The sequence below is a fragment of the Drosophila subpulchrella genome, unplaced genomic scaffold (assembly GCF_014743375.2).
Source record: "Drosophila subpulchrella strain 33 F10 #4 breed RU33 unplaced genomic scaffold, RU_Dsub_v1.1 Primary Assembly Seq31, whole genome shotgun sequence".
NCBI lineage: Eukaryota > Metazoa > Arthropoda > Insecta > Diptera > Drosophilidae > Drosophila > Drosophila subpulchrella.
The window spans coordinates 1,541,690-1,559,011 of record NW_023665567.1 but is presented as its reverse complement, the minus strand read 5'-3'; the positions used below and the strand labels follow the sequence as shown (position 1 = coordinate 1,559,011).

The window sequence follows — 17,322 nt, the reverse complement described above, 5'->3', positions numbered from 1 at the left end:
TATCCATGGAAGGACAACCTCATTCGAGCAGTCAAATTAAAGACATCAACAGGAGAGATGATCAGACCAATCCCGAAAGTTGCCGCTTTGTCCAATTCAGGAGCTGTATTTCAGGGCGGGCCAGGATGTTCATGAACGGTTGCAGTCTTTAATGAACTCTCATCTTTAGGCGCATAATGCCACCTTATCCTATATACTTAACCTATGTAAAAAGAAAATCGACATATACATATATCTTTTCGCGTCTGTCAACGCTGATACGACAGCGCCTTTTTGTGAAATTCAGCTCAGTATCAAATAGTCTTCGCAAATGGCAAGAATAAAATTAAATACAGTCCACACAACTCAATCGTTAATATATCTGACTCATTATTGATAATTCCAAAAATTCGTCAACATCGATGTTCACTTGGCAAACATCAGACAAGAAAGAACGCTACAATCAAGAGCCTCGACTATCAAATACCCGTTATTCAGCTTAAGAGAGCTGAAGGGATATGGAGAAGTACAAGCAGCAAAGCGAGATTGTAAAGCGCCACCTACTCGCGATATCAATATATGGTTATGTGGGCAGCAGACAGATTTAAGTGTTAGGGGCGCTTGTGGGCGTTAGAGTGGGCCTGGCAATTTCTTTTAGATCAACAGATTGACGAGACCAATACAACACAATTAACACTTTTTTCTAGCATTTAAACTGAAGAAGCCCCAGTTTTGGGCGGTTAGTGGGCATGGCAGGTTTGCGTAACAACATTGCACTGCGTACAAAACTAGGGAATCTAAATCAGAAATATTATCTCTCTAGCTCTTATATTTTCCGATATCACAGCGTTCACATGGAAAGACTGACATGGCTACATCGACTCGGCTAGCAATGCTGATCAAGAATATGAGGTCGGAGACGCTTCCATCTACCTGTTACCTACTTTCGCCGAAAAGAAATAGTTTGGTACGATTTTAATTATGGTGTTAAGGAGTGTAGGGTATAGTGACGGACAATTCCTTTTTTTTCCAAAAATTAATATTTTTCAAAAGTTTAAAAGCAGAAAGTTGCTGATATCTATCAGTGGCGGATCTAGAGACGATTCTTGGGGTGGGAAATTGAACTTATTCTTCGATTTGGGGTTCAAACTTATTATTGCGAGAGAAATACAGTACAAATTATAAAACAAAAATTATCCATCCCAATTTTTAGGTAAAGAAAGTGGTTATATTTTTTTATTGCAGAGAATATTTTTCTAGCAAACAAGTAAAATTTTCAGGTTCTGTGGTTCCAAGGGGGGGGAAATTTCCCTAATTGCAAGTGCTGTCAATAGTCCAGACGTTTGATCAGCAAATGAGTCAGATCTCCCTCTGGAACAGTTGTGAATGGGCGCCCAATTAAAAATTGGGCCGGAGACAAGTAGGTAAGGTCAGTGTCAGGTGTATAGCACAACGGTCGCGAGTTCACCACTGCACTGATCTGAGCAATCAGAGTTTGCATTTGTTCAAAGGTTAGAACAGTTTTTCTCACAACTCGACGCATATGTAGTTTGATGGAACGTACTGATGACTCCCACTTTCCTCCCCAATGTGGCGAATGAGGAGGTATAAAACTCCACTTAATTCCATCATTGGCCAGCGATTGTGTTAGATTGCGTTGATGCTCCTGCGAAGATAAAAATTGCTGCATCTCATCTAATGCCCGTTTGGCGCCAACAAAATTCGTCCCGTTGTCGCTGAAGATTTGTGAGCATTTTCCTCGAAGGGATATGAAACGCCGAAGACATGCCAGGAATGTGTCTGTGCTAAGATCGGTGGCCAGTTCCAAATGTATGGCTGATGTTACAAGGCAAACAAGGATGAAGCGCAAGGCGTAAGCTACAAGGCGGACCAGCTTTGTCCAGGACGAGACGCGTTGTGTCAAAGCTTCGATTGGTGACAATGAGCAGCTTTCCTGTGTGGTTAATGCGGTGGTCTTCACTTCTTCCTTTCCATGGTTTTCTAAAAGGGAAGAACAGAACTTTTTACAGGTCAACTTTACCGCTAGCATTTCTGGATCTTGCAGCCATGAAGGTCCCATCCACCATAAATCGAAATGGAGAAGGTCCGAAGCAAGTATTCCTCGTGTGGCGCAGTCCGCCGGATTCTCCATTGTGTTCACATGATGCCATGCGTTGCGCGATAAGGCTTCGAGTATTTCTGAGGTTCTATTGGCTACAAATGTTTTAAGCTTAGATGGTGGATGTGAAAGCCAAGCCAAGACTATGATTGAGTCACACCATGCATGAACTTCAATGTCCTTGTGTTGTAGTGCAGCCTTGACTGATAAGAACAGTCGGCTCAGTAGCAAAGCGCCACACAGTTCAAGACGCGGTAGAGACTGCTGCTTCAGCGGAGCATCTCTGGTTTTTCCTGCTATGAGTGAAACAGATACGGTGCCATCTGCTCTTACCACTCTGCTATAGATGACTGCGGAATATGCCTTGATGGAGGCATCTGAAAATCCATGCAGTTCGATGTGATCTTCATTGTTTTGGACAAACCGTGGCAGGCGTAGATCTCGAAGGATGTGTAGGTCGTTACGGCATTTATTCCACCAATCTGCCATTTTCGGAGGAAGCTCCGTGTCCCAGCCGAGATCGAGTAGCCACAATTCTTGGAACACAATCTTAAACTGCACTACCACTGGCGACAGAATACCCAGCGGGTCAAAAATGCGTGCCACATCTGACAGCACTTGGCGTTTGGTGTTGTCCGGATTTGTTGTAAGGCAAACGTAGGGTAACATGACCTCTTCTGGATCCCAATGAAAGCCAAGAACCTTTGCTGTACAATTGGATCCATTGCCTTGTACTTCGGTTGTAGCGAGAGATGTGTCAGCGACACGAGATGAATTGGAAACCCACTTACCAAGTTCCATGCCTGCACATTTCATCAACTGGATCAACTCATTTTGATTGCGAATGAGCTCCTCCTCGGTGTATGCTCCGGTCAGTACGTCGTCCACATAAAACTGTTCCTTCAAGATCCGTGCAGCGGTAGGAAAATCGTGTTGATGGTCGTGAGCTAACTGATCCAGGACCCTCACTGCCAAAAATGGTGCGCGGGATGTGCCGTATGTTACCGTGGACAGTTCATAGTGTTTAATAGGAGTCGTTTCATCTTCTCTCCAAATAATTCGCTGATAGCCACAATGGTTGGCAGCCACCCAGATTTGTCGGTACATTTTGACAATATCTGCCGAGAAGACGAACTTAAACATTCTGAAACGCATACAAATCGAGAAAAGGTTTCGTAGAATGCTGGGTCCAATGTGCAGAGCTTCGTTTAAGGACCGTCCGTTCGTGTCCTTGAATGAACCGTCAAATACGACCCGTAATATTTGAGTAATTACAGGATGATGTGGCAAGTAAAAGCTCGGCTTTTTGTCAATGTCTTCTGGCGATAGTTCTCGCATGTGGCCCAACTGAAACTAATCTCGCATAAATTGCACGTACTGTGAATGCAGATTGGGGTCTTTCTTTAGGCGTCGTTCTACACCCCTGAATCTTGTTAGCGCTCCTTGTAATGTATCCGAAAACTGTTCCTTTGAGTTTTTGAACGGAAGCTCGACGATGTAACGCCCCTTAGAGTCCCGAGTGTGCGTCTTCACAAAGTGCTGTTCAACTTCATCGTCCTCTGGTTTCCCATGGAATTCCTGATTGACATCCTCCAGCTCCCAAAAGCGCCTTAGCGATGCGTCAATGTCAATAGCCGTATGCATTGTTGTTGTAGATGAACATCCGGTAGTAATGATAGATGTTATGACCCATCCAAATATGGTCGAAATGGCGATGATGTTGCCTTGGTTGTCGAACATCTTTTGACCGGTGAACACGGTCCAAACGTAGTCGCTGCCCAGGAGTATATCAACTGGCGCCAACGACTGATAGTCAGAATCCGCAAGCTCAAAGCCAGCGAATGCCTTGAGTGCTGAGGCGGCGATATCGTGTCTTGCCAACGTGGAGGTAATTTTGCTGAGTACGTGCGCACGTACCCTCATTGTGTGATCTGAGATCCTTGACGTGTGAGTCCAGTGTGCTGCAGCCTCTAGTTGTCTCATCCTTGATTGACGAGATTCCGGTCACCAAAATTCGTGACGGAGAGCGTGCCAGTCCGAGTGCCTGTACGCACCGCTCGGAGATGTACGACAGTTCCGAACCACTGTCCAAAAGCACCCGGCAGGTAGTGTGCGATCCTGTTGCGTTTTTGACAAACACTAGAGCTGTTGGCAATGCACTTTTTCGTAGCCCTTGTGGTTGTGTTGCTGTTGTTGAACCGTGGCACAAGGATTCAGCTGTTGGAGCCACTTGTGTCCGTGCGATATGGCTGATAGTGACCGTAGCATCTTCGGGAGCGCTTGGAATGTGCCTTTCATCATCTCGTGAGTGTGTCGAAGTGACAGCGGCTTGTGAATTAAGAATATCAGCATGTAGCAAAGAGTGGTGACGATTATGGCAAAACTTGCATGTGAATTTGGATTCACACTTTCGCGACACATGCCCAGGCTTAAGACAGTTAAAGCACAGTGATTTTGCCTTAACAAATGTGCGTCTCTACTCGATTGTCAATTCATCAAACTTTGAGCAGGCGTAGATCTAGTGCTCCTTGGAGTTACACTTCACACAGGTGTTTGCTTCCATCGATACTAAAGCGTGTGACGATCGCTTTGCCTTGCCATGCTGTGGGCCAACCTTGAAGTCTACGTCTGCCTCACTTTTGCTGAGCTCGAATTCCTCGCAACGTCGGTCTAAAAACTTTAGTAGATCATCCACAGACGGAGATTCCAGTTCCCGGCTTCCTTCGATCCATTTGCGACGGGTTTCAGCATCGATCTTGGCTAGGATGAAGTGTATAATCCAGCAGTCCCTATTAGTTTGCCCTGCTGCATCCAGGCCGCGTATGATTTCGGTGGCTCCGTCCGTCACCTTGCGCAGAACTGTTACATCTGCTCTAGCGGTCGAAGGTAAGTTAACAAATGTCTCCAGCAGAGTGTTAACAATGTGACGTGGTCTATTGTACCGATCAGTTAGGCAAGTCCAAGCAGCCTCGTAGGCTGCATCCGTTATTGGCATATGTCGTATCAAGTCAGCTGCTTCTCCAGTGATGTACGTTTTCAAGTAGTGCAACTTTTGTATTGCTGTCAAATGCTGCTTGCTATGGATCGTGCTCTCGAAGATGTTTTTAAAGGCTGGCCACTCCTTGTAGTCGCCAGTGAATAGCATGATGTGGATTTTTGGCAGTTCATTATGCATTACATTTGCTGCCGAGTTTGCCCTTAAAAGCGTTGCTTATTGCTCAGCCAAGCGCTCATTGAGCTGCTTTTGTTGTTCCAGAAAACGAACTAGGTTTTCGTTTCCCACACCTGATGCCATTGATGCGGCCTCATCAGGGTTGCCAGGTTGTCTGAAGTTGTTGCCTTCTCTTTCATTATCCTGAGATTCTTCACAGGTGCGTATGAGGTTGCGAAATAATGAGCTCGCTTGTAAGTACTTGTCCTCGTACCTTTCTTTGTCGATGGCTGGATCGACATACCCTTCCTCTTCGTCAAAAAGGGCCATTGGACTCGAATTCTTTCCAAACGATGTTGAGCCTTTCCAATGAAACTTGTATTTCATCAAGCTCCCATTTTGATCCCCCACGTGGATCTTGAGACGCCGTTAGCAAACGCGTAATGCTTGCCTTCGCACGACTTCTAGCTGCCTTCAAAAGTTTAAACTGCTCCATGTTTATCAGTAACTAAATTTGGCTTGAAGGACCAAAGATATGGTGTAGAATAAAAACGTTTTATTTCCCAATTTGAGTGGACTGTATTTCAATTAATAAGTTTTTCACATTTCTTGTGTGTCCGATGCTTTCCGTTGTAGTCTTAACACTAAGTCCCAAAAAATCTCTAAAGTGTGACGCAGCACCAAAGTATACTAAAAGGGCAAAGTTAGTATTTCATATACCAAAAGACAATAAGATTGAAAATTAAATAACGGATGTAATGCGTTCATCAACAAACTGACTACTTCAGTTCTGGGTTTTAATTGAATAGATTAAGTTTGATCCATCGAATAATACATTTTCGTCACAAGAGTTGATATCAGTACTTTTGTTTGCTGAAGGTTCGACCGTCATTCGATTTTTACCTCGATAAAAGGTGTTTTTGATTAATATCAGAAGCTTTTGTTTTAAACATCATCAATAAACATCGATCTTTTCCCAAACGAATTAAAATTGTTAAAGTCTTTGCATGCAATCCTTTTAGGTTTTGCAATATCTTTTGATTGTTGTACCACTAGTTATGATCGGATCATCACAGCACTGATGCAGTGGGCTTCGTCACAAAGTGGACTGCCGTCCACAGTCATGTTAGTTTCGAAATTAGTGTACCTCAATACCATGATCAAAAGTCATGTTTAAATTAAAAATTATTACAATAGTGTTTTTACTTTATGTAAAGGTTGGGATTTCGCATGCAATTTTGTGGAGCGCACATTTAAAGATTTTTTCTCAGTGTAAACGGATGTTTGAAAAGAGTGCATTTTAGTATTCGTCAGAAGTTTTTAACGCAAAGAAGGAATAAAGGTTATTTCGAAAGGCGTACAAAGTATTTTGAAACTCTTTTTAACGATATAAAGGATAAGCATGTAACTAACGAGTTTTTCCCAAAGTTTTCTCGCCAAACTAGATAGTTTTTCCAAAAGTAGTAGATTGAATGTTTATAATATTGATCTTTTAAACATCGTCTAGAGTTTTCAGGACTCTAAAATAACTTTTTGTGACAAACGACAAACAAACTAAAATTTTCATTCTTAGAAGACGCCCAAAATCTTGTTTTGCGTATTACTTTTGAACGGATCATCCAATTTTGACAGTTCAGATGTCATTCGACGCAAATTTTAAGTGAAAATACAAGAAAACAAGAAAGAACGCTATAGTCGAGTACCTCGACTATCAGATACCCGATACGCAGCTAAAGGGACCAAAGGAAAATGGAGATATACAAGCAGCCAAGCGAGATTGAAATGCGCCACCTACCGGCGGTAGACAGATTTAAGCGTTGTGGGCGTTAGAGTGGGCGAGGCAAAGTTTTGGATGAATCGATAGGTATTGACAAGACCAATACATTTCAGTTAAAATTTTTAATCTAGCATGAAAATTGTGGGCGCCACAGGCTTGGGCGGTTTGTGGGCGTAACGAACTTGCGCTGCGCTCAAGCCTACGGAATCTAAATCTGAAATCCCATTTCTCTGTCTTTGATATTTTCCGAGATATCCGCGTTCATATTGAAGTTTGTGGGCGGTATGTGGGCGTTACAGTGGGCGTGGCAAACTTTTTTTGGTCGAAAGAACAATACATTTCAGTTAAGACTTGCATTTTAGCATAAAAACTGTAGGAGCCACAGTTTTGGGAGGTTTGTGGGCGTTAGCGTGGGCGTGGCACTCTGCTGCGTAAGAAGATCAGGAATCTGCACCCCAAATCTCGATAGCCTAGCTCTTATAGTTTCCGAGATCTCAGCGTTCATCCGGACGGACAGACAGACGGACAGACGGACATGGCTAGATCGACTCGGCTAGTGATCCTGATTAAGAATATATATACTTTATGGGGTCGGAAACGCTTCCTTCTGCCTGTTACATACTTTCCGACGAATCTAGTATACCCTTTTACTCTACGAATAACGGGTATAATTAATAGCGGAGGTATTTATACCCACCGGTCCCAACAGATCAAATCAATTATTTTTAGACCTTCACCGCTCCTTTTTCCAAGCCAATTGATTTTTATACCCGTTAAAAAAATAAAAAAAATTTGCCACGCCCACTCTAACGCCAATAACGCTTAAATCTGTCTACCGCCGATATTTGGCGCATTTCTATCTCGCTTTGCTGCTTGCATATCTCCATTTCCCTTTGGTCCCTTTAGCTGAATAACGGGTATCTGATAGTCGAGGTACTCGACTATAGCGTTCTTCCTTGTTTTAATTCTTGGTATGCAATTATTTTCTTTTGCAATACCTTTCGATTGATGTATCACTCGAAACAATCGGACGATTACAGTAGATTTTCATTTCTTCGTGTATATATAGAAGTCGTCCTTCAATTCGAAAAAAAAAGTTTCACTCGTGAATTACCTTGTGAATACCGCGGGACATGTCAGATTGCACAAGTTTTTTTTTTTTTTTTAAATGCTTTGCTATTTATTTATTGATTCTTCTCCCTTTGGATACTAACAATAAGTGTATCAAATCTTAGACCAATTAATATAACTCACAGTCATATGACTGATGTTGTGCTAAAGGGGCCCGAAAGTTATAGCTGGCTTGGCAGGTCGTTGCGTTGTAGACGGGATCGGCTGGAAACCCAAGTCAAGCCTCTTACGAGGCGATTGGGGTGCACAGAGAGTTTTTCGTTGTAGAACGCTTTTTGTTTGTCTATTTCATCTTTTGCGGTAAGAATTCCTAGGTCCCTGTGGATGTTTTGGTTGCGAATATACAAAGGTGCCCCAGTGATAGTTCGCAGGATTTTCGATTGAACGAGCTGTATAATGTCTATATTGCTTCTGCTGGCGTTCCCCTATAGCTGGGAGCCGTATGTCCAGATGGGCTTGAGAGTGGAATTGTAGAGCAAAACCTTGTAGTCCAGACGCAGGGGCAAACGATCGTTAAGAATCCAGTGGAAGCTGCTGGCCTTTAGTTTTAGATGTACTTTCTTGTCTTCTCCAGGTTAGTCGTCTGTCAAGGAGTACGCCGAGATACGTTACTTCGTTGACTTGGGGAATCTGCGTATTATTCAATGATAGTGGAGGGCATGTTTGCCTGTTGAGAGTAAACGTTATGTGTTTACATTTTCGTTCATTTAGACTAAACCGCCAATCAGATAGCCACCTCTCTACTACGAGGAGGTGGCTTGCTAGCTGTGTTGTGGCTCGGCCAGGGCACCTCGAGCGACTTAAAATTGCGGTGTCGTCAGCGAACGTAGATGTTGTTAGCTGTTCGTTCGTGGGAATATCCCCTGTGTATAGGAGGAACAGAGTAGGCCCTAGCGCGCTTCCTTGCGGGACTCCAGCTTTGATAATGTAGTCGTCGGATGTTGTTGTGTTGCATCTTACTGCGAAGATTCTGTTGTACAGATACGACTCAAGAAGCTTGTGAGTGTAATCAGGCATGTGTGTTTTGATTTTGTGCATGAGGCCATCTAGCCATACTCGATCGAAGGCTTGAGATACATCGAGGAATATTGCGCTGCAGTATTTCCGATGCTCAAAGGCTGTGCGTATTTCTGATGTTATTCTGTTAACTTGTTCGATTGTTCCATGGTTTTGACGAAATCCAAATTGATGAGCAGGGAGAACATTGTGTGCTCCTAGATATGGTGTTATGCGAGTTAGAAGGCATTTTTCGAACAGCTTAGACAGACACGATAATAAACTAATTGGTCTGTAGGATGACGGAATTGTGTGGTCTTTTCCGGGCTTCGGTATCATAATGATAATAGATTTTTTCCATTTTTTCGGATAGTAGCCGAGAGTTATAATCCCATTGAAGAGCTTACAAATAACCTCAATGGCAGAGTTTGGAAGTTCAATTAACATTTTTGGGGTTATTTGGTCACCGCCAGGGGCCTTTTTCGGTTTCAGTTCCCCAATGACTTTCGCGAGGGAAATAGATTCAGATTCGATTTGTGGTAGGAAAAATGAACCAGTGGCAGGGTTCGGCTGGAAGACGTTTCTGAGATGTAAAGCAAAAGTTTCGGCTCTATCTTCTTCGCTGCGGACCCAGATGCCAGATAAGTTTCTTATCGGAGTGACTGTTTCGATTGGAGAGCTCAGATTTGGGTTAGCCCTCCACAGAGGATGTTTTGTACTGGTTGGCGAAAGTTTTTTAATGTACTGCAGCTGTGAATTGTGGCTTCCTTAAGACGTTGTTTTGATGACGGCGATCTGTTGGTTTGCCAGGCACGTCGTAGGCGCCTCTTTTCTAGGACTAACCGTTAAATTTGCAGATTAGTTTTGAAATGGTTGACTTGCACGTCCATGCCTTGTGGTGTTGAGATAGTGGCTGCCTCTACGAATACTTCTTCAAGAGCATCGGTAGAGCAGTCGATGTCCGCTTCGATGTTGAAATGAGGGGTTAATTTGATGTGTGAGCTTACATACTTTTTATATTTTAACCAGTTGGTTTTGTGCGACGTCAGCCTGAGGGGGTGATCTGTGGTTTTTGTGCTTTAAAGAAGAGTTATTAGCACTCGCGAATGGTCTGACAACAGGTCCGAAAGCGCTTTGGCGCTTATGTTTTTTGTCACCGCAAAGTCTATTAGGTCTGGAACTTTCCTGGGGTCTGTTGGCCAGTATGTGGGGCTGCCAGGGGAAACATAGTCTAATTTGTTGTTCGGTTTTATGATTGCATAGTATAATTTCCTTCCTTTGGGAGTCACAAGGCGTGACCCCCAGTGCCTGTGTTTGGCATTATAGTCCCCTGCAGCTATAAAGCGATCTCCAAGCAAGTTGTAGAAGTCCATGAATTGTCCTTCAGAAATTGTAAAGCGAGGCGGGAAGTAGACAGCGGCTATGGTGATGTTTCCGTTGCCTGACTGCACTTTGATAGACGTGGCTTGCAAGTAATTAGTTAAAAACCTTTGGTGAAAGTGGTGCTTGATGCGTTCCCTGATTAGGATGCCGGTTCCGCCGTGGGCTTTACCATCTGGATGGTCTGTGCGGTAGAAAGTGTAGCCTCTTATTTGGAAGTTGTATTTGTTTGTGAGGTGCGTCTCTACCAGTAGCATAATGTCGATATGATTCTCATTCAGCAACTGTGTTACTTCAAGGTTGTGCCGTGAAACGCCATTGGCGTTCCACATTGTTATTCGTAGATTTGCCATCTGATTATTTGGACTGCTTAGCTGCAAGTAGCTGTAACACCATGTTCAGGTTTTGAACAAGTGTTTGCATGGTCGTTTTCATGAATGACATGAATTCCATCATACTTTGTTGCATGGTGACGATCATAGTTTCCAGAGTGCTTTGCGACTGTACTTGGATCTGCTGAGCGTTTCCTAGATTACGCGGAAGTGGGCTTTCCGTCCTCGATCGAAGGGCATCGGCGTATGAGAAGCCTTTCTGGGTATTTAGTTGACCAAATGAGGATCTTGCAGCCGTGCCGAAAAATACTTCCGGCGTCGTACGCGAGTAAGTGTACGCATTTTGGGTATTCTGATGACGCGTTGCTATCACTTTTCGCATGCGGTCCTTCATCTCCTTGTAGATCGGACAGCCCCTGTAGTTACCTTGGCAGTTAACGCATTTTTTCTTTTTGGGGTCTTCTTTGTTGGCAGGGCAGTTAGCCGAATTGTGGAAGTCTCCACAAGCTACACAGACTGTTCGAAGTGAACAGTATGCCCTGGTGTCTCCATATTCCTGACAATTTGTGCATTGCACTGGGCCGTTCCTTTTATGTGGCTCTTCCACGTTAATTCTTCGGTGCAATAAGTATTGCAGGTTATAAATGGGGTGCACTTCATTTTTCTTCAAGACTCTGCTGTCTGGCTCCAGCTCGACCCTGAAGAGTGGTTGCGGCTCTTTTTTCCTGTTTATAATGTTACTGACGTTCCTTGCAGAAAACCCTTTTTCCTTGAGAGCATCGATAACTTCCTTGGCGGTTACGTCGGGCTCGATTCCTTTTAGTACCACTTGCAGGCCCTTGCTGCTTTTTAGTTGGTACTTGTAGTAGCTTTTCCTAGCTTCCTCCAGGTATTTGGATACTGCTCGGAAATGTTCTTCAGATTTGGTCTGAAGCTTGGTTTCATGGATATCCCCTTTTGTGACCGGGACAACATGAAAGTTTCCGTCCCCGGTCAGCGCAACAATTTTGTTGACCAGGGCGTTCGAGATTTTCTCCCTAATGTAAATTGGTGGGAGCTTGGGTTTCGGTTGGGTCTCCTGAGCCCGTCCTTGTTCATTTTCTGCTAGAAGCGCAAATCTATTGCTGTTGGATCTCCCGGGTAATATATCTTCTACTTGGACACGGTTTATTTTTGACTTGTTACCTACCGCGGTGTTCTGCGGCCTAAGCTTACGCTTGATATGGATGTACCGATCTAGTCCGGTCTGTATTTTTTTTTGTTTTGGTTTTGATTTTTTGTCGTGGTTTTTGTTGCTGTTGTATTTAAAGCTGCGGTTGCAGTCGATTCCGAAATAATAGTCGTAGCTGTGGTTGTTGTTGGTTTTTTTTGCCGTAGCTGTAGTTGTTGCTGACAAATTTAGAAATGCAGAAGTTTAACCGTTGCATGTTGTTGGTGCGCCAGGGGTCGAAACTGATGGTGGGGGGTTTTGCATTGTTGACTCCACGCCGTCGGAGTAGGGGTAGCCGTAGGTAAGCATGGTGAGCAAGATCGTGCTCTTTGGCTATCGACCGACAGTAGGGTCGTTTTTTGCACTTTGCTATCACGCGTTGATATTCTGTTCGTGGCTCATTGAGCTTTTATTAGCGTGGCACTAATTTATTATTATAAGATGAAAAAATGTATGTGCTAGTTAAAGTCATTACACCGATTTTGTGAGTTGAAACCTAAATTTCAATGGATTTTAGCGTCTTTTCGCCTTTTTGAAATTAACCAGTTTAGTTTTTGTGTTTTGTTTGCATTTAATTTATCAACTTTCTTACACTTTTCGCGGAGCTCGCACAAGACACGTCCGCTCTCTTCAGCGGTCGCGACATTCACAAGTGAAGAACAAGTGGCACTCCATATAGACAATTGTATGGGATGTCCGCTTTTTCACAAGTGAAAATTCAAATGAAAATTTTTGGAAGTCACTCGACATTTCACTTGTTCCTTATACTCATGTGTCGTATGGCCCGTCACCTGCCGGTAACACGTCCCACGTGAAATCATTTGTGAAGTTCAGAATATTTCCGATGAGTTTTCACTTATGAAATCACCTGCAAGTGACACGTCCCATGTGAAATCACTTGTGAAATTCAGAACATTTCCAATGAGTTTCACTTATTAAAATGGAGAATTTAAAATACATATATTTTTATTTACTTTTAAATTCATTTTAATTAAATTGTGCTATTGCGGTTTTTTGTTAAGGGACATTTATTGTTAGTAAGCCTCGTTTTATGTTTCGTCAATTTGATTTTAACATTGGTCATCGCCTTCCCCAAACATTTGTCCGGGTTCTCCGAACCTTGGCAACGCTCCTGAAAAAATGTATGGGCATATGATTAAAAAATGTGTCTTACTTGTTAATTTGTATATTTTCCTTTTAGAGCTGTGTATAACCCTTTGCGGGATTTTTATTGGCTCAAAACATTTAATCATCCGTTTACGGCTAAAGGAACCCATAAAATACCTTCAAAATTTACGTATTTTAACCTAAGATCATTGCACAACATCCTAAACTTAATGTAACACTTACCCAAATTTATTATTTTCGCTTTAAGAAAAGAAAAAAGTGCATCTTGGCTTGCTGCTCTTTCAATAACTCAAACAGAATGCACCAAGTCTTTCTCTCACCCCTTTATTTGATTTCTTTTGTTTTTTCTTCGCTTTTGGCGCGTGCCACTGCCGAATACCCCTTCTAAACCGAAAAATATCCTACTATATAATTTATACTTCTTGAGTAAAAAATACAATACGAATTTTTTTTAAATGTTAATATTAAAATGTTCTAAATATTTAAATCAATTTTAACGGATTAAATTTCTATTACTAAACTAAAAAATTATTTTGTAATAATAATGTATAGCAGGTAAACATAACATAATAAGTAAGTTAAATTTACCTAATTATACTATAATCAAATAGTTTACTTTTACAAAACAATATTTGTTGTTTTTTTCGATATACAATAATGCTCTTAAAATATAAGGGCATTTACATGTCGCTGCTCCACGAAAATTTTTCCGCCGAAATGTTTGTCGCTAGCCAAACATAACGGGGACGCAAAAAAAAATAACGGACCGGCCGAAATTTGTCTCTAAGAGCGGGAACCATCGAGTATCTGCCTCTCTTTGTTGCACGACCGTTTTCGTATTCAGTCTTTTACGCAGTCTTCTCTGCTGACGTCAACAGCGGCACAGCGTTTTAAGCACAAAAAAACCAAAAAAGCTTTTTGCCTTCTGACATGTCACCCCGTTCTTACTGCAGAAGTGAAGGGTTTAGATGACAATCAGACTGTTAAAAGTTGTTCATATTATGGACTATATTTAAGACTATTCATAATGGACTTAAAATGATTCTATTGTTTTCTTAAGTCCAAATTTAGTTCATATTACCTTAATTAAGTAAATTTTTTGGGTTTAAAGTATTTTTTTTGTGGGTGTTGTAGTACATAAGTTTTCCTCCAGCTAATTTGCTATGTATTTAATACTGTTTTTTTAAATTTTAAATGTTTTAAAAAAATTTTTTTCTTTATATTATTTTTTTATGCAGTTCAACAGCCCAACTTGTCGCATCCATTCCATTTGCATGGATACGGGTTTAGTGTCATTGGAATTGGTCGATCCCCGGACTCGACAGTGAAGAAGATAAATTTAAAGCACGCATTGGACCTAGACCGCCGCGGACTTTTACATCGACAGTATAATTTGCCACCGACAAAGGATACAATTGCCGTACCGAACAACGGCTATGTTGTGCTACGTTTTAGAGCCGACAACCCTGGTAAGTTTAAATATACCTAAATATTTGGGTATTTCTCTGAAAAGCTGACCACTTAAAAACAAATAACACAGGAAAACAAAATAAGTCTTACATTTTAGTCTTTGCTTACTTAGCTTTCATTCCTAACGCGTGGTATTTCTGATATGGCAGTTTGTAGTTTCCGATATATTTAAAGTAGAATAGAAATTTTTTGGACTTTCCAGCAAGTATCAAGAAAAAAGTTTTTTAAGAGGACCCTATAAGGAACAAATGTATATTCTTGATCAGGGTCACTAGCGAAGTCAATCTAGCCTTGTCCGTCTGCCCGTATGATCTCAGTGATATTCAAAACTAAGAGATATATAGGTTTGTTACCAGAGTTTTGAAAATAGAATACAAATTTTAACTAAAATGTATTGGTTTTGTCAATTGACCTAACAATAATTGTCCAATCTAACGCCTACAAACCGACCAAAAACGTCTGTCCGTATTACTGTATTTTGTTTCGTCAAAACCTATCGATTGACTTAAAAAAAATCGGCCACGCCCATAAGACTCCCATAACGCTAAGACCTGTCTGGCTCCTAAGTTTGTATAGATTTTGTAAGAGTGGAAATGGGATTTTGTTCTGTTTAACAATATCTATCTATCTACTAAGTGTTCAAATCGGATTATTCGTTAAGAAGAAATGACCAAATAATTAAATTAACGTAAAGTAGCGCCCCGCAATCTAAGATTGCTGCTGGTGTATCTCCATCTCCCTTGCGATAATTTAAGTTGAGTTATGGTTATCTGAAAGTCGAGACGCTCGACAAAAGTCTTATTCCTTGTTTTGTTTTTTTACGAACGATATTATATTATAAAGTAAGAAAGAACGCCATAGTCGAGTACCTCGACTATCAGATACCCGTTACTTAGCTAAAGGGACAAAAGGGAAATGTAGACATGCACGCAGCAAAGCGACATTAAAATGCGCCACCTACCAGCGATCTCAATATATGGTTATGTGGGCAGTAGCCAGATTTAAGCATTACGGGCGTTAGAGAGGATTAATCGATAGGTATTGACGAGACTAATACATTTCAGTTAAAATTTGTTGCCTAGCATGAAAATTGTGGGCGCCACAGGCTTGGGCGGTTTGTGGGCGTTAAAGTGAGCGTGGCACGCTGCTGAAACAAACTTGCGCTGCGTAAGAAGCTCAGAAATCTGCATGCCAAATCCCAATAGCCTAGCTCATATAGTTTTCGAGATCTCAGCGTTCATCCGGACGGACAGACAGACGGACATGGCTAGATCGACTCGGCTAGTGATCCTGATCAAGAATATATATACTTTATGGAGTCGGAAACGCTTCCTTCTGCCTGTTATATACTTCCCGACGAATGTAGTATACCCTTTTAATCTACGAATACCGGGTATACAAACCGGAAAACTTTTAACAAAAACTTGTTTTTAGGGTGCTGGTTTTTCTGAGAATGACCCATTTATACTACATACTTTAATATTAAACGTTACCTTTTCTAGGCTTTTGGCTCTTCCACTGTCATTTTCTATTCCACATTGTTATTGGAATGAATTTGATTTTACAGGTAGGCAGTAACGTTGATCTGCCACCCGTGCCTCCAGGTTTCCCAACATGCGGCGACCACACTCCACCCATTCCAATAAACTAAGATTAAATCGTGACGAAACACCCTTAATCAAATCCAAGTGGCAAAGCATTTTAAACGAGCAACACAATTTCTTAGGAGCTAGAAAAGACCTACATACTGATTGAACAATTTGTAAAAAGCTTACCCTATCACACTATGTTTAACAAAATGTAAATACTTTTATTAAAATATCACATAGCATAGTTTTCCTTTTCAGTAATGAAAATATTGTCAATGTCCAGCTGTTATGATTGACATATTATTTCAAGGAATATTAACCCTTTCCTTCACTTTTTACCCAGCAGCTTATCGTCAAATGTATATAGATAATAATATGTGCGTATTTGTAGGTACTAAAATTGCAATACAATTATTTAATTTATGAAAAACGTTTCTTTACAACTGATATGTTTGAAATGACTGCAAGTAACCGAGCACTTCCTTTTCTATTCTGCAAATGAATTGTAAAACATTTTCAACTATATAGTAGCATACCCACTGTTTACATATCTTCATATGCAAATATTTTGTTGTGTTCAAAGTAACAGCAGTATAATTAATAATTCAATATGTTATTCATAGTTGAATGTTTGAAATGAATAAATATGTTTATATTTTCATGTAAAAAATTAACTTAACTGAAAAAAAAAAACAAAAATGTTGGTATCACTTAAAAAAATATATATTAGCAGTTCTAAAAAACATATAAAAGAATAACAAACCAGCAGTATAATTAATTATCTTATTCTCATGTTGTTATGTCATTCCTTATAAAAGTAAGTTTACTGAAAAAATACAACAATTTTGGTATCAGTTTAGAAAATTCTTGGAACATTCAAAATAATCGGGTCCAACCGACATGATTTGTTTTCCTGGGGCCAAACATTACAAAAACCCGCCTGGAGACATTTAATTTTTCGCACTGAATTTATATCAGAAAGGCGGAGCGGATTGCAACAAATACAATCTGAAGCGGATGATTACTGCAACGCCTATTTGTTTCACCAGTGGTCGAATGG

General features: G+C 41.2%; 1 protein-coding gene across 1 annotated transcript in view; it reads left to right on the top strand.

Moving 5' to 3' along the window:
* The window catches only part of LOC119559672 (laccase-5), a 153,651-nt gene extending 136,530 nt beyond the window's left edge, over positions 1-17,121 (top strand). The window contains exons 7-8 of the mRNA XM_037872729.1: positions 14,442-14,672; positions 16,176-17,121. Coding sequence (XP_037728657.1) covers positions 14,442-14,672; positions 16,176-16,324 — 380 coding nt within the window. The 3' untranslated portion in view covers positions 16,325-17,121. The remainder of the gene's footprint in view (positions 1-14,441; positions 14,673-16,175) is intronic.
* The last annotated feature ends 201 nt before the right edge of the window (positions 17,122-17,322 follow it).